This window comes from Elephas maximus, chromosome 11 (assembly GCF_024166365.1).
Source record: "Elephas maximus indicus isolate mEleMax1 chromosome 11, mEleMax1 primary haplotype, whole genome shotgun sequence".
NCBI classification, from domain to species: Eukaryota; Metazoa; Chordata; class Mammalia; order Proboscidea; family Elephantidae; genus Elephas; species Elephas maximus.
In genome coordinates, this window is record NC_064829.1 from 15,976,795 (window position 1) to 16,000,755 (window position 23,961).

Consider the following 23,961-nt stretch of genomic DNA (forward strand, 5'->3'; position numbering starts at 1 on the left):
ACTATAATATGAAATGACCACATACTTAGCAGTAAAAGAAACTAGGCTGGCCATAGTTTCACCAACAGGAAAACCATTATGGTGCAGAACTATAAATATAATCTACTAGAACATAAATATTATCCTTAAATAGAAAAATTTTAAATGGCACTTGGTATGTATTTGCCCTAAAAACGTGTAACGAGAGCTACCATAACAGCCTCTGAACAGTTATCAAGTCAGACTGTAGAGAGCTCCAGACCGTATTTAAATTTTTTCTAATGTGGTTAAAAATAGCCTTGCACATGAAGACACAGAGAAATAAATCCTACACGCTGGAGCACTGATTTAAAAAAAAAGGCATAGAAGAAGTAAAAAGCTTAAAATCAGAGTAAAAATTTTTGCCTATCATTGTAATAATTCTGAAATTCATCGATAGATTATTTGCTTATTAGAACCTCAGCAGTGTTCCAGAGATTTTCGTACTCAATAATAAAGAAAATCAAAGTGTTCTTCAACAGAAAGCAAATTTATGGAAAAGAGAGAATCCCTAATAATTATGTTTTTTTTCTCACCAATTTTCACAACGCAATGTTTGCAGAAACACAATCTGAAAGTGAAAGAAACTGTGAAATGACGTTTGTATATAAGTAATTATAATATAAATACAGAAAACAGCAATATAGGCCAAGAGTCTGCAACAATACTTACTGTGCTGATGCCATAATGGTCTACAAAGGTCAGCAAAACCATTCTGTAAAACGCCAGACAGGAAATATTCTAGGCTTTGTCAGTCCATATGGCCTCTGTTGCAACGACTCAATTCTGCCAATGCAGCTTAAAACTAGCCACAGACAACACATAAACGAGTAGGCCTGGCTGTGTGACAATAAAACTGTTTATGGGCACAGATAATTGAATTTTATATGAATTTCACATGTCATAAATATTATTTTTTCCAAGGATTTAAAAATGTAAAAACCACCTTAGCTTGCAAGCCAAACCAAAACAGGCAGCAGCTGGATGTGGCCTACAGTATGTAGCTCGCAAGCTTTGGTCTAAGGTGTTACAGAACCAGGCTGGAGCGTGACACACACAGAGAAGAACAAACCCAATTCTACTTTAAATAAAAGTTTTTAAAAATTAACCCTCAAAAAGCTATGATTCTATCTGATTTTGCCACCTACTTACCCTAAGATATTCATTAAACTAGTTTCTGTTTCAGTATGAGAGTCTCAGTTTTGCAATCTGTTTTTGAAAGGAATAAATCATTAACAGATAAAGAGAAGGAAGATGAGAAAGGAGAAAACCCTTGAAACTAAATATGTAATAGTTATGGCTGTGTATTAGGTCCCTAGGTGGTACAAACCGTTTGTGCTCAGCTACTAACCTGAAGGTTGGCAGTTCAAACCCAGAGAGCAGCACCATGGAAGAAAGACCTGGCAATCTGCTTCCGTAAAGATTACAGCCAAGACAACCCTATGGAGAAGTTCTACTCTATAACACATGCAGTCACTATGAGTTGGAATCAACTCGACAGCAACAGGTTTTTTGCTTTTTTTATGGCTATATATACGTATTGGAAACTCGGCTTTACAATCTACATCTCAGCATGAATATGCAAGTTCATATTTTCTTTCCTCTAACAATAATATTTCATTGAAAACTTAACTTCTCACTTTAGATGGACAGTCCAGCTGGTGCACAAGTACATCTCCTCCAGAGCATAATGGGCTTACCCTAAGGAAACGGTTCTCTGAACACTATCTGTGCCACACTTAACTACACACAGCTTTATGCCGTCTGCTTAACGTTTCGTACCTGTAATTCTTCCCCTAGTCCGCAGACCCTTAGAAAGAAAGAATCATTTCTTGCAGTCCTTTCTCTCCCCTTCCTCATCACGTGCTGACATCTGAACCACTCACATGCCCAAACAAATAGGGCGCACCATGGTTGGGGGTGAGCAGTGAGGGGGCACCAGCAACTCTCAGGGGTCAGACAGAATTGGCAAAGTATGAGAAGCTGCAACATGCAAAGATCTGAGGCTCCAAAGGCCTAATAGTAATCGCAAGTATTCCACTATTGTTAGGTGCCATTGAGTCTATTTCAACTCATAGTGACCCCATGTGCCGGAGCAGAACTGCCTCATAGGATTTTCTTGGCTGTAATCTTACTGAAATGGATCATAAAGTCTTTTTCCCTCAGAGCCACTGGGTGGGTTCTAACCACTAACCTTTTGGTTAGCAGCAGAGCACTTAACCATTTGTACTGTCAGGGCTCCTTAAGTATTCTATTAGTCAAGCAGAACTAGAGTAAATTCAGAGTATTTAAACGCATCCTCCCTTCATCTTTCCCAAGGTAGAAGAGCCTTCAAAGGCTATATACTCACAAAGTCTAAACCATCCCTCTGTTCCTTCAATTACCCAGCTGACTGTTTTAGGATACAACTGGTCTTTGATCTTTATTACCATTTTTTTAATGGCCCTTGCTAGGAACCCATTCATCTACATTTACAAGTCAGACAACTCGGCCTGAAATGGTATTATGAACCATGGGACATCAGGAAGAAGAAAAGGACAAGGACAAGATGGGTAGCAAGAGGAGCGTAGCTGCTAACCAAAAAGTCAGCAGTTCAAATCCACCAGCTACTCCTTAGAAACCCTATAGGGCAGTTCTACTCTGTCCTATACAGTCGCTAAGAGTCAGAATTGACTCAACAGCAACAGGTTGGTTGGGGTTGGTAGGTGGCAAGAAGCATTTCCCCTGGCCTCATTTACCAAGGGAAGTCAGGGTGTCATGTGACAAATAGAAATCAGCAGAAGCTGAAGAAGATACCACAGTATTTGGGCTTCTTTGTAAAAACTGTTACAAGTCAGACTTCAACCCAAAGGACCAGAGTAATGAAACCAACTCCTTAATGTGAAAAAAAAAAAATGAATTTTATGTCAAATTAGAACACAGTAAACAAAGAAAGCCCAAGCACGTTCTTGTGCAGAAGTCTATCATGACCAAGTCTGAGCGCTCCGCCTACTACCTACAGCCTCACCCCCTCCCCAAGCCTCTCTGGACACAGGCTGGATACTCAAAAGGGAGTGGAAGGAAACCATCAGGACAGCAGGGAGAAACCTGCTTGGGAAAGGGGAGCTCCACATTTGAGAGGTCCCCTGTCATCGACCAGAATGAAAGCCAGAACTAGAACCTAGAAAAACAACTCAAGTGTGCCACTGACTCAAGCCGCATGTACAGGAGCAAGAAGAAAAGGAAGAGAAGGAGAACGTCTGCTATGGGGGAACCACCTCGCTACCAAGCTCAAGGTTCCCTTCTATGAAGTCATGAGCAGATAAATGAGGGAAGAGGTGGGCAGGAAAATGGTGTGCATCGTAATTGTTAAAGCTCAGTAAGAACAACATGACACTAATTCACGCTTAAAAGCTACCTTTACAAGATGACTTACTAAGCGTAACTATTGCTATGTTTAGGTGCATTAACGAAGGACTTCGCATCCATTAAAAAGTGCGAACATTGTGTTTCATCTGAAATCCAAATTATACATTTCAGATGTACCCAGAGATAAAGGAAGTAAACTTTAATCTGACTTTGAAGGAAAGGAATCAAAGTTAAAACTCTTTGCAATCCATCCTATTGTTTCTGCCATCCTTATTAGCTAATCAGCCTTTAATTGCCACACTCAGAGACCAGCACCTTGCTCATCCACCAACATCCAGTCTGTGACTGACACCCTGTCACACCTGTTACTTTAATAGAAAACTTAAAACTAAAGGCAAACCTGATGGCATCCACGGGTCAGAAGTCAATTTGGTCAAGGTGTTCACTTGCTCCCAATTAAAGTCATCGTCTTCAGCTTGACTGTATCCACAGGTGCTGTAAGGCTCATCAAATAGGCAACCACCTAAATGTAAGAGAATGGAAAGTAAGGTAAGCGACAAGCCGACCTCTGCAGTAAGCTATGGGGCCTGCAGGTAACAGCACAGCAGCTGGATGCTGAGCTACATCTTACCTGGTCGTTTTGTTCAGGACAGTGGATCTGGCCCTCCTTGCACCCTTGTGGGCACTTCTAAGGATTAACCACATCCTGCCCACACTGCTGTATTACATTGTTCTCCAACGGGAACCCAACATTGTCATCAGTAATCCAAGGTAAGGCCTAAGCAAATATGAAATTCATATTCCCCAGATTTATATGAATTTGGGATGATTGATCTTGTGTTCAAAACTTTAACAGAACCACCTCAAATGTTCAATGGGTTTTCAGCAGAAAATATTATAATTTGTCCAAAAAATGAAATGAGAAGTGCTTTAGCCCCGACCTCGGACAACGGTAGAGAACAAGTCAGTAGAGACTATGAACACATCCTACAAAGTATTTTTCTAAGAATATTTCTAAATCTAACATAGCAACAAGTTTTACTTTAATGTTTTTGAGATCTCAATTCTCAACATTAAAAGAGATTATGCATTTACTTACAACCCAAAGAATTAAATTTTTTTTTTTTTTTTTTTTTTTTATAATAACTTTTATTAAGCTTCAAGTGAACGTTTACAAATCCAATCAGTCTGTCACATATAAGTTTACATACATCTCACTCCCTACTCCCACTTACTCTCCCCGTCTTGAGTCAGCCCTTTCAGTCTCTCCTTTCTTGACAATTTTGCCGGCTTCCCTCTCTCTCTATCCTCCCATCCCCCCTCCAGACAAGAGTTGCCAACACAATCTCAAGTGTACACCTGATATAATTAGCTCACTCTTCATCAGCGTCTCTCTCCCACCCGCTGACCAGTCCCTTTCATGTCTGATGAGTTGTCTTCAGGGATGGTTCCTGTCCTGTGTCAACAGGAGGTCTGGAGAGCATGACCGCCGGGATTCCTCCAGTCTCAGTCAGACCATTAAGTTTGGTCTTCTTATGAGAATTTGGGGTCTGCATCCCACTGCTCTCCTGCTCCCTCAGGGGTCCTCTGCTGAGCTCCCTGTCAGGGCAGTCATCGATTGTGGCCGGGCACCAACTAGTTCTTCTGGTCTCAGGATGATGTAGGTCTCTGGTTCATGTGGCCCTTTCTGTCTCTTGGGCTCTTAGTTGTCATGTGGACTTGGTGTTCTTCATTTTCCTTTGCTCCAGGTGGGTTGAGACCAATTGCTGCATCTTAGATGGCTGCTTGTTAGCATTTAAGACCCCAGACGCCACATTTCAAAGTGGGATGCAGAATGATTTCATAATAGAATTATTTTGCCAATTGACTTAGAAGTCCCCGCAAACCATGTTCCCCAGACCCCCGCGCTTGCTCCGCTGAGCTTTGAAGCATTCATTTTATCCCGGAAACTTCTTTGCTTTTGGTCCAGTCCAATTGAGCTGACCTTCCATGTATTGAGTGTTGTCTTTCCCTTCACCTAAAGCAGTTCTTATCTACTGATTAATCAATAAAAAACCCTCTCCCACCCTCCCTCCCTCCCCCCCTCGTAACCACAAAAGTATGTGTTCTTCTCAGGTTTACTATTTCTCAAGATCTTATAATAGTGGTCTTATACAGTATTTGTCCTTTTGCCTCTGACTCATTTCGCTCAGCATAATGCCTTCCAGGTTCCTCCATGTTATGAAATGTTTCACAGATTCGTCACTGTTCTTTATCGATGCGTAGTATTCCATTGTGTGAATATACCACAATTTATTTACCCATTCATCCGTTGATGGACACCTTGGTTGCTTCCAACTTTTTGCTATTGTAAACAGAGCTGCAATAAACATGGATGTGCATATATCTGTTTGTATGAAGGCTCTTGTATCTCTAGGGTATATTCCGAGGAGTGGGATTTCTGGGTTGTATGGTAGTTCTATTTCTAACTGTTTAAGATAACGCCAGATAGATTTCCAAAGTGGTTGTACCATTTTACATTCCCACCAGCAGTGTATGAGAGTTCCAATCTCTCCGCAGCCTCTCCAACATTTATTATTTTGTGTTTTTTGGATTAATGCCAGCCTTGCTGGTGTGAGATGGAATCTCATCGTAGTTTTAATTTGCATTTCTCTAATGGCTAATGATCGAGAGCATTTTCTCATGTATCTGTTGGCTGCCTGAATATCTTCTTTAGAGAAATGTGTGTTCATATCCTTTGCCCACTTCTTGATTGGGTTGTTTGTCTTTTTGTGGTTGAGTTTTGACAGAATCATGTAGATTTTAGAGATCAGGCGCTGGTCGGAGATGTCATAGCTGAAAATTCTTTCCCAATCTGTAGGTGGTCTTTTTACTCTTTTGGTGAAGTCTTTAGATGAGCATAGGTGTTTGATTTTTAGGAGCTCCCAGTTATCGGGTTTCTCTTCATCATTTTTGGTAATGTTTTGTATTCTGTTTATACCTTCTATTAGGGCTCCTAGGGTTGTCCCGATTTTTTCTTCCATGATCTTTATCGTTTTAGTCTTTATGTTTAGGTCTTTGATCCACTTGGAGTTAGTTTTTGTGCATGGTGTGAGGTATGGGTCCTGTTTCATTTTTTTGCAAATGGATATCCAGTTATGCCAGCACCATTTGTTAAAAAGGCTGTCTTTTCCCCAGTTAATTGACACTGGTCCTTTGTCAAATATCAGCTGCTCATACGTGGATGGATCTATGTCTGGGTTCTCAATTCTGTTCCATTGGTCTATGTGTCTGTTGTTGTACCAATACCAGGCTGTTTTGACTACTGTGGCTGTATAATAGGTTCTGAAGTCAGGTAAGGTGAGGCCTCCCACTTTCTTCTTCTTTTTCAGTAGTGCTTTGCTTATCCGGGGCTTTTTTCCCTTCCATATGAAATTGGTGATTTGTTTCTCTATCCCCTTAAAATATGACATTGGAATTTGGATCGGAAGTGCGTTAAATGTATAGATGGCTTTTGGTAGTATAGACATTTTTACTATGTTAAGTCTTCCTATCCATGAGCAAGGTATGTTTTTCCACTTAAGTATGTCCTTTTGAATTTCTTGTAGTAGAGCTTTGTAGTTTTCTTTGTATAGGTCTTTTACATCCTTGGTAAGATTTATTCCTAAGTATCTTATCTTCTTGGGGGCTACCGTGAATGGTATTGATTTGGTTATTTCCTCTTCGGTGTTCTTTTTGTTGATGTAGAGGAATCCAAGTGATTTTTGTATGTTTATTTTATAACCTGAGACTCTGCCAAACTCTTCTATTAGTTTCAGTAGTTTTCTGGAGGATTCCTTAGGGTTTTCTGTGTATATAATCATGTCATCTGCAAATAGTGATAACTTTACTTCTTCCTTGCCAATCCGGATACCTTTTATTTCTTTGTCTAGCCTGATTGCCCTGGCTAAGACTTCCAACACGATGTTGAATAAGAGCGGTGATAAAGGGCATCCTTGTCTGGTTCCCGTTCTCAAGGGAAATGCTTTCAGGTTCTCTCCATTTAGAGTGATATTGGCTGTTGGCTTTGCATAGATGCCCTTTATTATGTTGAGGAATTTTCCTTCAATTCCTATTTTGGTAAGAGTTTTTATCATAAATGGGTGTTGGACTTTGTCAAATGCCTTTTCTGCATCAATTGATAAGATCATGTGGTTTTTGTCTTTTGTTTTATTTATGTGATGGATTACATTAATGGTTTTTCTGATATTAAACCAGCCTTGCATACCTGGTATAAATCCCACTTGATCAGGGTGAATTATTTTTTTGATGTGTTGTTGGATTCTATTGGCTAGAATTTTGTTGAGGATTTTTGCATCAATGTTCATGAGGGATATAGGTCTATAATTTTCTTTTTTTGTAATGTCTTTACCTGGTTTTGGTATCAGGGAGATGGTGGCTTCATAGAATGAGTTGGGTAGTATTCCGTCATTTTCTATGCTTTGGAATACCTTTAGTAGTAGTGGTGTTAACTCTTCTCTGAAAATTTGGTAGAACTCTGCAGTGAAGCCGTCCGGGCCAGGACTTTTTTTTGTTGGGAGTTTTTTGATTACCGTTTCAATCTCTTTTTTTGTTATGGGTCTATTTAGTTGTTCTGCTTCTGAATGTGTTAGTTTAGGTAGGTAGTGTTTTTCAAGGAATTCATCCATTTCTTCTAGGTTTTCAAATTTGTTAGAGTACAATTTTTCATAATAATCTGAAATGATTCTTTTAATTTCATTTGGTTCTGTTGTGATGTGGTCCTTCTCATTTCTTATTCGGGTTATTTGTTTCCTTTCCTGTATTTCTTTAGTCAGTCTAGCCAATGGTTTATCAATTTTGTTAATTTTTTCAAAGAACCAGCTTTTGGCTTTGTTAATTCTTTCAATTGTTTTTCTGTTCTCTAATTCATTTAGTTCAGCTCTAATTTTTATTATTTGTTTTCTTCTGGTGCCTGATGGATTCTTTTGTTGCTCACTTTCTATTTGTTCAAGTTGTAGGGACAGTTCTCTGATTTTGGCTCTTTCTTCTTTTTGTATGTGTGCATTTATTGATATAAATTGACCTCTGAGCACTGCTTTTGCTGTGTCCCAGAGGTTTTGATAGGAAGTATTTTCATTCTCGTTGCTGTCTATGAATTTCCTTATTCCCTCCTTGATGTCTTCTATAACCCAGTCTTTTTTCAGGAGGGTATTGTTCATTTTCCAAGTATTTGATTTCTTTTCCCTCGTTCTTCTGTTATTGATCTCTAGTTTTATTGCCTTGTGGTCTGAGAAGATGCTTTGTAATATTTCGATGTTTTGGACTCTGCAAAGGTTTGTTTTATGACCTAATATGTGGTCTATTCTAGAGAATGTTCCATGTGCGCTAGAAAAAAAAGTATATTTTGCAGCAGTTGGGTGGAGAGTTCTGTATAAGTCAATGAGGTCAAGTTGGTTGATTGTTGTAATTAGATCTTCCGTGTCTCTGTTGAGCTTCTTACTGGATGTCCTGTCCTTCTCCGAAAGGGGTGTGTTGAAGTCTCCTACTATAATTGTGGAGGTATCTATCTCGCTTTTCAGTTCTGTTAAAATTTGATTTATATATCTTGCAGCCCTGTCATTGGGTGCGTAAATATTTAATATGGTTATGTCTTCCTGATCAATTGTCCCTTTTATCATTATATAGTGTCCTTCTTTATCCTTTGTGGTGGATTTAAGTCTAAAGTCTATTTTGTCAGAAATTAATATTGCTACTCCTCTTCTTTTTTGCTTATTGTTTGCTTGATATACTTTTTTCCATCCTTTGAGTTTTAGTTTGTTTGTGTCTCTAAGTCTAAGGTGTGTCTCTTGTAGGCAGCATATAGATGGATCGTGTTTCTTTATCCAGTCTGTGACTCTCTGTCTCTTTATTGGTGCATTTAGTCCATTTACATTCAGGGTAATTATAGATAAATAAGTTTTTAGTGCTGTCATTTTGATGCCTTTTTATGTGTGTTGTTGACAATTTCATTTTTCCACATACTTTTTTGTGCTGAGGCGTTTTTCTTAGTAAATTGTGAGATCCTCACTTTCATAGTGTTTGACTTTATGTTAGTTGAGTCGTTACGTTTTTCTTGGTTTTTGTCTTGAGTTATAGAGTTGTTATACCTTTTTGTGGTTACCTCATTATATACCCCTATTTTTCTAAGTAAAAACCTAACTTGTATTGTTCTATATCGCCTTGTATCACTCTCCATATGGCAGTTCAATGCCTCCTGTATTTAGTCCCTCTTTTTGATTATTGTGATCTTTTACCTATTGACTTCCATGATTCCCTGTTATGTGTATTTTTTTTTAATTAATCTTAATTTGTTTGTTTTTGTGATTTCCCTATTTGAGTTGATATCAGGACGTTCTGTTTTGTGACCTTGTGTTGTGCTGATATCTGATATTATTGGTTCCCTGACCAAACAATATCCTTTAGTATTTCTTGTAGCTTTGGTTTGGTTTTTGCAAATTCTCTAAACTTGTGTTTGTCTGTAAATATCTTAATTTCGCCTTCATATTTCAGAGAGAGTTTTGCTGGATATATGATCCTTGGTTGGCAGTTCTTCTCCTTCAGTGTTCTGTATATGTCGTCCCATTCCCTTCTTGCCTGCATGGTTTCTGCTGAGTAGTCAGAACATATTCTTATTGATTCTCCCTTGAAGGAAACCTTTCTTTTCTCCCTGGCTGCTTTTAAAATTTTCTGTTTATCTTTGGTTTTGGTGAGTTTGATGATAATATGTCTTGGTGTTTTTCTTTTTGGATCAATCTTAAATGGGGTTCGATGAGCATCTTGGATAGATATCCTTTCGTCTTTCATGATGTCAGGGAAGTTTTCTGTCAGAAGTTCTTCAACTATTTTCTCTGTGTTTTCTGTCCCCCCTCCCTGTTCTGGGACTCCAATCACCCGCAGGTTATCCTTCTTGATAGAGTCCCACATAATTCTTAGGGTTTCTTCATTTTTTTTAATTCTTTTATCTGATTTTTTTTCAGCTATCTTGGTGTTGATTCCCTGGTCCTCCAGATGTCCCAGTCTGCATTCTAATTGCTCGAGTCTGCTCCTCTGACTTCCTAGTGTGTTGTCTAATTCTGTAATTTTATTGTTAATCTTTTGGATTTCTACATGTTGTCTCTCTATGGATTCTTGCAACTTATTAATTTTTCCAGTATGTTCTTGAATAATCTTTTTGAGTTCTTCAACAGTTTTATCAGTGTGTTCCTTGGCTTTTTCTGCAGATATCCTAATTTCATTTGTGATATCATTAAGCATTCTGTAAATTAGTTTTTTATATTCTGTATCTGATAATTCCAAAATTGTATCTTCATTTGGGAAAGATTTTGATTCTTTTGTTTGGGGAGTTGGAGAAGCTGTCACGGTCTGCTTCTTTAAGTGGTTTGATATGGATTGTTGTCTCCGAGCCATCACTGGGAAACTAGTTTTTCCAGAAAATCCGCTAAAAAAAAAACTGCAGTCAGATCCCTATCAGAGTTCTCCCTCTGGCTCAGGCTATTCAGATGTTAATGAAGCCGCCTGGGGAGGGTGGGGGAGGGAACAGAGAGATAGGAGAGTAGCACTTCAGAATATAGCCAGAGTTGCTTGTCTTGCTTGGAAAGACTATTATATCTGAGATTCCCGCGGGCGCGTCGCCTATGTGTGCTGTCTGTGTGGAGATTGCCCCCGGGGGGTCTGGCCCGCTGGAGTCACGGTCAGATCCTCCGCTTCCAGCCCCACGCCCAGCGTCAAGGCTCCCCTACTGGGACGGTGCACTCTCGACTCCAAAATCAGTCGCTGCCTCCCGGGGACTTCTCGTCCCTCCAGCCGCGTGGCCGTGCCGTCCCCGTGAACCAGGTGGGCCCCCTCCCGGGGTTAGTTCAGATGGGTGGAGTAGCTCCCCGTGCTTGTGCCGCGACCGAGTGTCCCGGCTGGAACGCTGTTCTCCCCGCTCCAATACCAGTCGCTGCCTCCCGGGGACTTCTCCTACCGGCTGCGTCCCACGCCGCCCGCGCGACCCGGATGGTCACCTTCCCGGGGTTAGTTCAGGGGGTGGAGCAACTCTCCGTGTTTATGGCGTACCTGCGTGCAGTCCAAATCCCTGTGGGACGGTTCCCCGGCTCGGGTGCTGCTCTTTCTGCTCCAAGATCAGTCACTGCCTCCCGGGGACTTCTCCTAACGGCTGCGTCCCACGCCGCCCGTGGAACCGGCTAGTCCCCCTCCCGGGGTTAGTTCAGGGGGGTGGAGCAGGTCTCTGTGCTTGTGCCGTACCTGACTGGTATGCTGGCTCCAGGCTCTGGAAACAATCGCTGCTTCCCCGTATTAGTTCGTTCTCCGTCTCTAAATCTGTGTTTGTTGTTCAGGGTTCGTAGATTGTTATGTATGTGATCGATTCACTTGTTTTTCCGTGTCTTTGTTGTAAGAGGGATCCGAGGTAGCGTCTGCCTAGTCCGCCATCTTGGCTCCGCCTCCAAGAATTAAATTTTAAAGGTAAAAATAAATTTAAGAGTAAGCATGTGGTAACCATCTGCTTAATTCTGGTACGAGGAGTGAAACTGCTTAAAAAAAGAAAGAATAGTAGAAAAGGTAGTAAAGTCATAGAAAAGGCAGTTATATACATGACAATCCAGCTGTTTCAGCTCCTTGGGATCCATTATTGACTTTAAGTCCCACCCCAAATGGAAACCAGTTGCAATGGAGTCAATTCCAATTCATGGTGACCCCGTGTGTGTCAGAGTAGAACTGTGCCCCACAGGGTTTTCAATGACTGTGACCTTTCAGAGGTAGGTTGTGAGGCCTTTCTTCCAAGGTGCTTCTGAGTGTACTCAAACTTCTGGCTTTCTGGTTAGCAGCTGATTACATTAACCGCTTGTACCACCCCCTAAAAAAGTCAGCCATAAAACCCCTATGGAACACAGTTCTACTCTGAAATTCATGGGGTTACCCTGAGTCAGATTCAAGTTAGTCCCACCCCACATCCTCTTAAATGTCTTCTGTTACTTCGAATTATTATAATAGCTTTTCACCAATGTTTCACATGGGGAAAGGAAGTGATTATATTAATCATATTAATTATTATGATAACTTTTATAGAATGCTACTGATTAAACAAATATAAAATATTAATTATAACTGCTTGCCAATTATGATAATTAGTGGCACTGGTCAAGAAAATCTGTGTTTAAGAATATTATTGTGCAATGTTATGCAGACCTTACAGAACCTCTAGCCCAGCTTCCATCTAAATGCTTCAGTCAATTCTACATTAGCCCAACCAGCCAGCCAGATTCTGAACTGATGAGGCACTCAGAAATTTGTAACCCATTCCTACTAGAGTGGAGCCAGGGTTCCCCTTTAAAAAAAGCTCAAACTGCTTCTTGAAGTACATACCCAGTTATCTTCCCTCTACCCTACGAAGAAACAGAAGAAAGCTCAGCTCATGCACAGGAAGGCTGGTAACTTGAAAAGAGCTGCCCTGTCCTGAGTCTTCCTTTCTCCAGGTGGAACATGCTTCACCCCTTCAATTCCTCCTCTAGAGGGTTTCCAGACTTCGCCCCACCCTGCAGGTGCTCTCTGAACACTCTTGGGTTTAATCTCAGTACTAGATTCAATGCTGGAATGACACCCAATATGGGAATCAATTAGCTACTTCCTTCAACCCCATGCTGTTTGTAAGGGCCCAGGTAGAGTGGTGCTGTCATCATTCTGAGCTTCTACAAACCTGAAACTCCGAATGTCTTGTCCGTGCCCCTTCCACTGAGCCATTTAAGTTTTTTTTTTTTTAGTAATAAGGTAGGTGACTTTCTGAATTCAAATACCAGACTTCACATTTATCCTTCCTAAATGCCATCTCATCATTTTCAGCCCATCACTCCAGCCTGCTGAGAGCCCTTGGAAGCCTGATTCTGTCATCTAGGTATTAGCCATCCTAACTAGAATTGTGTTACCTGCAAGTCCGATGAGCATCCTTTTCACTCTGCCCCAAGTCACTGGTAAAACATGTTCAACAGGGGAGAGCCAAAGACTCTCACACTGTTAAAATGGCCTCCCCGGTACTTAAAGCTTTGTCTTGGTGGTTAGCTCTAGGCATAATGGTGAAATTATTGGCCCTGGACACTGCCTCCTGTAACACTTTAACAGTCCTGGTCTCACTGGGGACAAAAACTCATTATAAAAGATACAATATTAACTCAATATTTCACCTCGACAATTGGTAATTTACACCTCCCTTTTACTGACTTCCAACAAGTTCAGAAACAAAGGGCATTTGATTACAGTGCTTAATACTAACAACTTCCCAATCTGGGGTGAGAAAGGTTAGAGGAGTATGCAGATATTTATGAGAAATACTCTCCCTTGGTTACAAGCCTAAGTCTGACACTGAAAACAGCTTCAGTCTTGTAGGAATAAGCCCAAACAGCAGTCCACTAATAATAGTCAGCAGGAAGGAAATAACTATGCGTTTTGACAGAAAAGGGCCCCCCCAGTGGAAACATAGAGAGCACTTTGATGAAAGTCCTGTAGTGCAATCTTAAACCATAAGAAACAGCTATGGGGACCCACAAGACAACTTAAGGATGGTTACAGATCTGGTTTACAAAACGCCTCCCGGCGCTGAAGACAACCAATACCGTGTAACAGCAACGGCACCCTGGCTGGTGGCAAGCTCCGAAGACTAACAGAACACTGGTACAGGATATGATTTTCGCATTACACAACACTGTTTTTATCACTTGAAAGGAAACATAAAAAGTATTATATGGTTCTTTCTGGACCCACATATGATTATTGAGCCACTGGAAAATGAGACAGACGATGAATTTCCCACTGCCCTGAGATATATCCTATCCCCCACACACCACTTTCCAGATCCACCATCGGCCTTCAATCAGCAGAATGGGGACCCTAAAATACCAAAGGTGGTTTACTGAGCTGAAAATAACATAAGATTCAAATAAAGAACATGTGATTTGATGTAACCAATTAACAAGAGAATAAGTAAGCTTTTGGTTTTCAAGACAGCTTTGTATAGTGGTAAAATGTACAGGCTGTAGGGTCAAATGTCTGGCAAATCCCAATTCTTCCGCCTAGTTGCTTGGTGACTTTGAACAAATCACTCTGTCTCTCTGAACCCCAATTTCTTGGTCCATACAGAGGAGATGGCAACACCTACCTCACATAGCATTCATGAAGACCAAATTGGATAGCAAACGCAATGCTAGCGCAGCAGTGTCAGGCATTTCAGCCATATCAGTTATTCCTGTTTTTTAAACCATTCTTACCATATATACCTCATACAACAATTACTCTCAGGAGCTTGTATCATTGCAAATAATTGGGATATCTAATTGGGAATTCCAAGCGGGACCTGATGAGAAATTGAGCAGTTTGTGAGCATTCATACAGGGACACTCTTACAGGCTTATCTATTGAGCATGTAAGTGAAAATAAAAGAGGGTTGGCTAGGTTTTTCAAGTAATGGCTTTGGGGCTGGTGAAGAAATACGATAAAGAAAAAAAGTCCTCTGGAACTTACTGAAACAAAGCATTTCAGAAAATACGGTCTTCTTGATTTTCAGAACAACGAATTTTGCCATCATGTATGGGGAGTGTGAAGATAGCATGGTGGCGGAGTCTGACCTCCTCTGACTTCACAAGGGGAAAGGAGAATCAAGATCAACAGCCCAATGCTGATTCCTATGAGGCGGAGGTCAGACATGCTTCCTCTCTCTGTCACCTTTGTTAATTCTGACACCAACCATCCCTCCCATGGCACTGTCTACTTCTCTGCTGGGTTTGATAATTCATTGCAATGGCCACACACAACTCACAGAAAATACTCATGATTATGGGGTTTAGTAGGGAAGTAACAGGTTACAATTCAGGTTCAGGAACATTCAGAATATGACTCTTCCATCAGGACAGCCTCTTTTCAGCTATGCTCGCAGACAGGCCTCTCCCTGGCCCCTCAGCCTCTGCCCTGCTCAAACAAGTGTTGCAAAGCTCTTCTAGCTCTGCCAGGCACACAACTCTGCCAGTAAGCTTCGGCCCAAAGGTGCTCAGCTCTAGCTCCATGGGCCAGCAAACCTAGCTCCACTAAATGCCTGGAGGGACCCTACTCCACCACCAAGCCTTCTGCCCAAAGGCACTGAGCTTTCTCACTCTGTGGCCACCTACTGTGCCATCTCCTGCCAGTTTCTCCCTGCTGCTGTTTCTCCACCACTGCTTCTCGCCACCTTTAGTGTTACAGCTCTCTCTCTGTCTCCTGGTCCTAGGAGCTTCTCAGAGCAGGGACTCCAGGTCCAAAGAATATGCTCCACTCCTGGCTATTCTTCCTTGGTGGTGGTAGGATCTTCTGCTCTGGAATTGGCTCTCTTTTAAGCCTAGCAGGATGGCAAAGCTGACCAATCCCCATGGCGGGCCACAATTATCTTATTTACACAGTCCTACCCAATCACTTGGGTGGGAGTTACAAGACCATGGCAGGAAAGGCCAAACAAAAGTGATCCACTGCACTGCTGGAAGTGTGGTCAGCAATAGACTTCCGAAGGTTTCTCCAGAACTGTCTTATACTTGGACCTCCTCCCAATAGCTCATGGCTGTACCATATTCTTCTCTTAAGTCAAGGTAAATTATTTCTCTTTTGTAGAAGGGAATCGAAACTAAACCAAAAGTCACATACAAGATGGACGAAAGGAGATTCGAGCTGGTCAGGGTGCTGTTCTTCACTATATTCTCTCCCTCTCCCTCCGTCTCTCTCTCTCACAGGCACACCTGTAAACATGTGCCCACATGCCTGCATCATACCTTGAGAAAGGCTTTTCCTTAGAAACTTTGAATACAACATACAACATGTGCTGGATGAAGAACAGTTATTGTGCAAAAGGAAGTGTCTATGCATGTCAATTACCCATGTAATCAACAAAAATGATGATTTCTGAACTACGTGGGATATTCCAGGACATGCAATACAACACAATAGCAAGAAAATTACAATAAAATTAAAGTTCAAGTTAAAGCCAAGACAAGTAGACCAAATAAAAAATAAGATGACAACAAAAATAAGGCTAGGATCCTGTCTCCCCCACCCCCAAATAACAAAAATGTCACTAGGTTTACTTGCTGAAAGTTGGCCAGATTTCACTTTAACCTTTGTGACAGTCAGTGCAAAGAGGGAAATATAATTATTTATTTTACAGTACCTATATTGCTATGAGTCAGAATCGACTCAATGGCAACGGGTTTGATTTAGTTTGGTTTTAAGGGATAATAATATTAACACTAAAACTAATAATAGCAGCTAAACTTTACTCATTCAATTCTCACACCAACCTATAATTATACCCTTATTTTTACAGAAACAGAAATGAGGCATAGAAGTCACCCAACCTACCCAAGTTCTCAGAGCTGGAAGGTCATAGAGATTTGAAGCCAAGCATCCTGACTTGAGAGCCCACCTTCTATCACTACATGATGAAAACCCACTGCTGTCAAGTCAATTCTGACTCATGGTGATCCCACAGAACAGAGGAGAACTGCCTCATAGGATATCCAAGGCTATAATCGCTACAGAAGCAGACTGCTACATCCTTCTCCCACAGAGCGGCTAGTGGGTTCAAGCTGCCAACCTTCCAGTTAGCTGCCGAGCAGTTAACCACTGCACCACCAGGGCTCCTTTTCACATGATAGTGTCTTCCAAACTGGAAGCTCAAGAGAAACACAGCTACTCCTAGACCTAAATATAAAGAGAATTATCCTGCCAGGGTATTGATATAAAGCAGTCAGCATAAGTAACTAAGCAGAGTTCTAAATAGCGTTCACCCACAGCACAGCAACCAGTGTTAGGGCCTACTTAGTAAAATGCTGTGATAGCTGCCAAACTACCATCGACTACAGTTGGTTTTGTGGGAGCTCAGTGCACCCTAGGATTAAAGCTGGAACATGCCTTAACATCATCTTTTTGAATATTGTTTCTCTCAACAATGTCTTCGGTAAATAGTGAGCCACTCTGAGTTTGCACATTACTCCCTGACTAACAATTGCTACTCTCTATACTGTTTTTGAAGTGTACAGCCATGTGCTTTAGAAACGAGACAAAAGGGAGTTAGACCTGAAATTTTTTTTTTTTTTTTCATTAAGACCACCAGGTTAAAAAGAACCTGTGTCCAAAAGCCCATAGGTAGGCTAAAGCTTCTCCTTGAACATAATGTAACATCCACGTAAACAATGAGAACAATCTCAGTGCAGCCCAACAAAACAGCCAGCCCTGTCCTGGTGTAGCAGGAGCTGAGCCAGCTCCAAAATGTGTCTAAATCACTGAATGTGTTAATTTTTGTGGTTGAAAGCTATAAAAAAAAGAAAAAATAATAATTTAAGCCAGTTATAACTAATAACGTCTCCACACATATAGCTTTCATTTTAGAAAAGATGAACTCTTTGTTTTTTCTGGCAATAATTAGATAACAAGGCTATTTGTCTATAAGGTCGTTTCTGATTTAGGAAAACATTGTCATTTGCATATTGGCAGGCATTTATCTTTCTTCTCTCTATGGAGTGGGTCCAAGAAGAGTATCAAATCATTAAGACAAAAGCCATGAAGGACAGGACAACCCACTTCTACCCCAAAGGAAATTTTATGAGACCTTTCACCTGACCATTCTATATCCTACTGAAGCTCCAGGCCTGGAGAGTAGATGAACAAAACGAATTGACAAGAATGAGAGCCCACCATTTACAGCAGTATTTCTTCTTTTTTTTTTTTTTTTACTTATTTAACTGTCAACCATAGTCATGACATCTTGTCCCAGCACACTATATATGTATATTTTACAAACCAAATGTACCTCTACTGAGATACATAGACATCATTCTGTGCTAGTCAATTTTTGTTAAAGGTAGGTCTAGATACACTAATTTCACAATCCCTCAACCATGCAGGAGACCTGGACTCGATTCCCAGCCAATGCCAGTCACGCCGTAATATCTGTCAGTGGAGGCCTGTGTCAGAGATGCCAACCGGTTCCAATGAGTTCAGTCACGCCAATGAAGAGAAACTGCACCAGACCCAAATTTTTAAAATTTGGGTTATCTGGGACCATAACCTCCTGAAAGGTTGAAGCCCTGGAATGGGAGACTCAGAAAAGGTGTAGTAAGCCCCTTCAGGAGCCTGTTGCAGGAAGCTGGATTACTGCAGGATAGAGATACATTCAAAGTGGCATGGTCGGCCACCATCTTTGAGCAAGGCACTGCTGTTTTTGACTGTACAAAATCCGACAGTTGAGAGATCTGGTTGCTATGCAAGGCCCTGGTTTTCTAAGAGGGAGATTAAGTTTCTAGGAGGGCTTTGACTGGTAATTTTTCCCATTCCAGTTATGGTTCCAGTTACCCAAATTTTAAAAAATTTGAGTCTGTTTCAGTGTCACTTCTTCGGCCATGATTGAACTGGGAAGAACCAGTTCAAAGCCATGGCTTCCGTGTTACTTGATGCTAACAGGTTTCAGCAGAAGTTCCAGAATAAGACTAGGAAAAAAGGTCTGCTGATCTACATCCGAAAATCAACCAATGAAAACCCTATGAATCACAACAGTACGACCTGCAGCCAATCATGGGGATGGTGCAGGACTGGGCAGTGTTTCATTCCACTGTACATGGGGTCGCCATGAGTCTGGACAACAGCTAAAAACAATCTCAGCTATGGGGTAGGGCGTGTTCCCTATATCTGCTATTCCTTTTTTCTTCAGAATTCTTTTAGTACTAGCCAATCGCTTGTTATCACAACCTTGTTTTAATTAATTATGCTTTAATTAAACTTGCCCTGTTCAAATTACTCCGTGGTTTCTACCACCTGTTTGGATCCTGATTGATATACCCTATCAATACAAAGAGTTTAAAAGCCAGTTGACACCAAGTCAGCGCAAGTGTGTTAAATGTCTTGCACAAGGTCACAAAGACTTTAGCGCAGGGCTAGGAGCTCACCAGGTCTGAGTCCAACGCGCATGCTCTTTCCAGGTGCACACCGTTACTCTAAACCCACCTCTATAAAGTAAGCAAATGCACCTGTAATAGTTACTTACTGTTAAATGAATTGTAAGTAAGCTCCTGAAAGGTCTATTTCTAAGAAGCCAGTGGTAGAAAATCAAATGCTAATTTCATTTGCTTATTTATAATATACACACACATTTTGAAACTGCTCTGCCTTTTCCAGGTTAAATTGACTTGTATGCTCTAGCTATTCTTCTTATTATAATTGCAGTCCATTTAGAGGTATTTTGTAAAAGGACTGTAATACCCCTTGAGGATTTTTCTGGAACGCTTTTCTCATTCGTTCTAAATACAGAATGACCCCATTTAAAGCAGCCTTTATCAAATGAATAAAGTATTAGACAGGTCTCTCTACAGAGACAGGAGATTTAAAAAAAAAAAATAGTGCCTAAAGGATCCCCTTAAGTGAATTAATGTGGTATGTTCTATTTTCCCAAAATACATGTAATCTCAGATGGTCCTATTCATTTATTTCAAATGTAAAACTGTGTAAGACAAATGGCTATAAACCGCACAAATCAAAGAGTAAACAGAAAGTACACACGACCGGTTTAAGAGTTAAAAACACAAAGCTCCACCAACACGCACAGCCACTATTTTCTTCTTCTAAATCACAGTGACACCTACATTTAATTGCCTGCCAAACAAGAAAGGTGTGTAATGCCTTTTAAACTTTGAGTATGCAGGATGTTTAGTGGATCCGACACCAAGCATTATAGAAATGCTCTTCTACATAATTCAAATATCAAGCAGGTTTTACACGTTGCATAGCCATTTAAATGCCTAATACTATGCTCCACTGTAAAAAGTGCTATGTGCCAACTGATATATAAAAAAAAAAATTTTTTTTTTTATGTAATTTACAGGAAATGGATCGTCATGTTCTTAAAGTTTCTATGGCTTATTACACATATTACATATTTCGTTTCGTATCAATCTATCAATTCCTGATTTTTGTTTTTAAAGGCCTGATTGCAACTAACAACCATATATTTTTCTTGTTAATCTTTTTAAAATCTGGGGTGTTTCACGGGTAATGGAGTTATTTCTATTCCCAGATAAATACAGAAGAGATGCAGCCACACGAGGAGGAGCCCGTCTCAGTTTTTCCATATGCACACACACACCTCAGAGGCTATCAGGATTTAATTAAAACATTCACATGAATTTACTGTGTAAACCACAATCTACCTAGACATAAGACTGGCACACCACAACACTAAAAACTAGAGCGTGAACACACAGTTGTCTGCCTCTCTCACGGACACATGAGTTTGGAAGGAAAACAGAATGACAGAGTATCTGCCAGGACTGTCTGGGGACAAGAGGTTCCAATCTAGATCAGTACTTGTCACCTCATCTCTGGAGTCACCCAAGTCTCACACTACAGCTATGATTCTCAACGTGGGTCCCTGGACCAGCAGCAGTCCTTAGGAACTTGGAAATGTACATTCTCAGTGCCCCGTGCCCCCAGACCCTCCGCAAGTATGGGGTGGGACCCAGTGATCTATGTCTTAGCAGCCCTCCAGGCAAACGCTGGTGTTGGGTAACCACAATTCTAGACAGACCTATTAACCAGATTCTTCTGGGAGCAGCCCCAGAAATCTGTAGTTTTTAAAAAGGTCCCAGAATAATCATTGGCCTATTTTAGAAAGAGTGCTCTAGATCAGCAGTTTCCAACATTTTTAAGAAGGTTATCTTTTCTGTCTTTTAAAAAAGTATAGTCACCCTGTAAACCAAAAAAAACCAAACCCAGTGCCATCGAGTCGATTCCGACTCATAGTCACCCTGTACCTATTTATAAATCACAAACACACAGTTCTCTTCAGGGCAGATCAACAAATACACACATAAGTACGAACTAGAAAATAAATGTAAACTGAGGTTTGAGTGTTTCAGTCCATACATCATCGTGTTGTCCTGCATGTCTGAAAAGGTGGAAACGAGTCTTTTGGAGGTCACTGCCCTAAATAACTCTTTTCAGTTGAAAATATCTCTCGAGTGAATAAGGGCAACAGAGCAGCACTGTTTGAAAGAAAGGCTGAATTCCTTGCTCTAATTTCACGCTAAGAAACCTCTGATCAATTATTTTTCTCCTATATGGAAGTATTCAACATTCCAATCTCCTGTCATGAGGAATACTTTTCCTAAAATAAAAACTGATAACTTGTAAGGATGATCTTGTTTCACTGGAATCAGAGGCCTGAAATAAATGAAGTCCTAGGTCTGTCGGTTGCCTCTTCTATCTTTGGACAAGTCACGGGCAGTTTCTCTCAGTCACTATATAAAAAGGAGACATGCAAACATCAGAGGTACACCATGTACAGGACTTCAACGATTACACCAGGAAAGGGATGATAGAGAAATCATTCACTTAGTGCAGAAGGCCTAACAAATCACATGCCCCAAGATGAGCTATACCTGAGAAATGAAAAATAAGAGCTGGTGCCTACCCCACCCATCAGTCTCTGTTCCTTCATGCCTTTCTTAGTGTGTATATCTCATTGAGTTGAGTATAAGTTGCATGTTTAAAGACTTGTATTCTTTATAAAACAAGACTCCAAATCAAAATCACCTACCTAATTTGATGCTCAAATGAAGAAACAGAAATCGAGTCCAAGGCCAAGGAGAAAAAACACGGCTATGCTGTACTTAAGGAGCCCTAGTGACACAATGGTTAAACCCTTAGCTGCTAACTAAAAGGTCGGCGATTCAAACCTACCAGCCACTCTGCAAGAGAAACACCTGCGGTGATCTGCTCCCTTAAAGATTTCACCCTAGGAAACCCTATGGGACAGTTCTACTCTGTCATATATAAAAAAAAAAAAAGTCATATAGGATTGCTGAAAGCTGGAATAAACTCAACAGCACTCAATAAAAATAGCAATGCTGGACTTACTGAGAAACAGAATGATGGTCTTGAGCCCAGAAGTTCCCTAAAGGAATTGTTGGGGCAATTCTGACCATGTGCAAATCCCTGAGTGTGTATGTCTTACAGAAGATGCAATTCCTTTGAAATATCTATTACCTATTCTCCCAGGGAAATGGCGAAGGTTGAACATGGTGGTGTATGTAAAAGTATAGTCACTGCTACAAGATGATGGACACCAAAGGAAGTCACAGCTATGCTTGGTACATACTATGTGAACCAGGAAGATAAAATGATACACATCCCTTCATCTGTATTTCCTATACTGGTTGGTGGCACCAAAAGCCAGGGTCTCACGCCAAACACCTGTGAGTCAACTATAAATCTTCTACTGCTCCTGCGCATCTATCCCCAAAGCAACTTTCAAAGTGTTTCTCCTACAGTCTCCTACTCCCCCCACTCCACAACTTGAGTCTCAGTTCGTATCCTTGTTGACTTTACTCATCCCCTCACTTCTAGACTCTGCCCTCTCCAGGGTGTCCCACACCAACCACCAAGCTGACTTTTCATAAAATTCACATCTGATTACGGCCTCTTCCCATTTCGCAACAGCTCCGCACTATCCTTGGGATAATTTTCAAATTTCATCATGTGACACATGAGGTCTTCCTGGCTTGACCTGGATCTACCTTTCTCCTCATTTCTTGCCACCAATTCCTTTGAATTTTATACTCTAGTAATTCCCAACTATTTGTAGACTCTCCCCCACAGACTGAGTGCCCATAACACCATGCCTCTGCTCATAATCCCCTTGCGCGTGCACGCACACACACACACACACACACACACACCCAAGGTCTAGCTGGAAAACTCTTCACTGTTCAAATCCCAGCTCAGAGCCACCCTTTCTGGGTACCTGCCATCGATTCCTATGAGCCACCACTACAGAGTATACAGACTGTCTGGATCATAGTTTACAGCAATACATGTCTGTCTTCTCTACTGAATGCTGAGCTCCTTGTACCGGGACTATGCCCTACTCGTCTCTGTACCCTCAATACCAAAAGCGCATCTGCTGCTCATGAAATACTTGCTGGATTTAACCGAATTCTGTGAAGTTTTTTGTAACGAAGATAAAAACAAAAACCACTGACTACTCATCTTTATTAGAAAGGAACACTGAAGAAAAAAATATCTAATAGACCCTATTCACTAAAAAAAACTTTCTAGGGAAGAGGAAATCCATATTCTAGAGTTCTTGTCTTTGTGATCTGACTTATGGTATCTGCCTCCCTTGCTCCCTCTCACCCTCTTCCTTTCCTCCATCCTTTCCTTCCTTCTTCTCTATCCTACTCCATACCCTAGAGAGAAAGACGGATGAGATTAGAGGGAATACGTAGAGAATATAAAAGAAGGCTTTGTCCTCAAGGAAGACAGCTTAGGGGACAGGAAGAAATTAAAAGTGAGAAAAATGAAAAATGCTACAGGTGTTAAGACGAACAAAAACTCATCCTAGAGAGCTCCTTTCCCCAAATGGTCCAGATAAAAAGAAATGCAGAAAATCAACAACTAGATATAGGAGTCTTCTAAGATATCAAGGGCCTGTTAATGTAAGAATTTGCATAATAAGGCTGTTATTTGGCAGACCTCCGCATCAGTCAACAAAAAGCAGGCGGGTTCTATGTGTGTCAC

General features: G+C 40.9%; 1 protein-coding gene across 3 annotated transcripts in view; it reads right to left on the bottom strand.

Moving 5' to 3' along the window:
* Positions 1–23,961, bottom strand: part of PTPRM (protein tyrosine phosphatase receptor type M) — a 946,104-nt gene that overhangs the window by 717,144 nt on the left and 204,999 nt on the right. For all 3 annotated transcript variants that reach the window (XM_049900161.1, XM_049900160.1, XM_049900159.1), the window contains exon 2: positions 3,767–3,889. In XM_049900161.1, the coding sequence (XP_049756118.1) occupies positions 3,767–3,889 (123 nt within the window). The remainder of the gene's footprint in view (positions 1–3,766; positions 3,890–23,961) is intronic.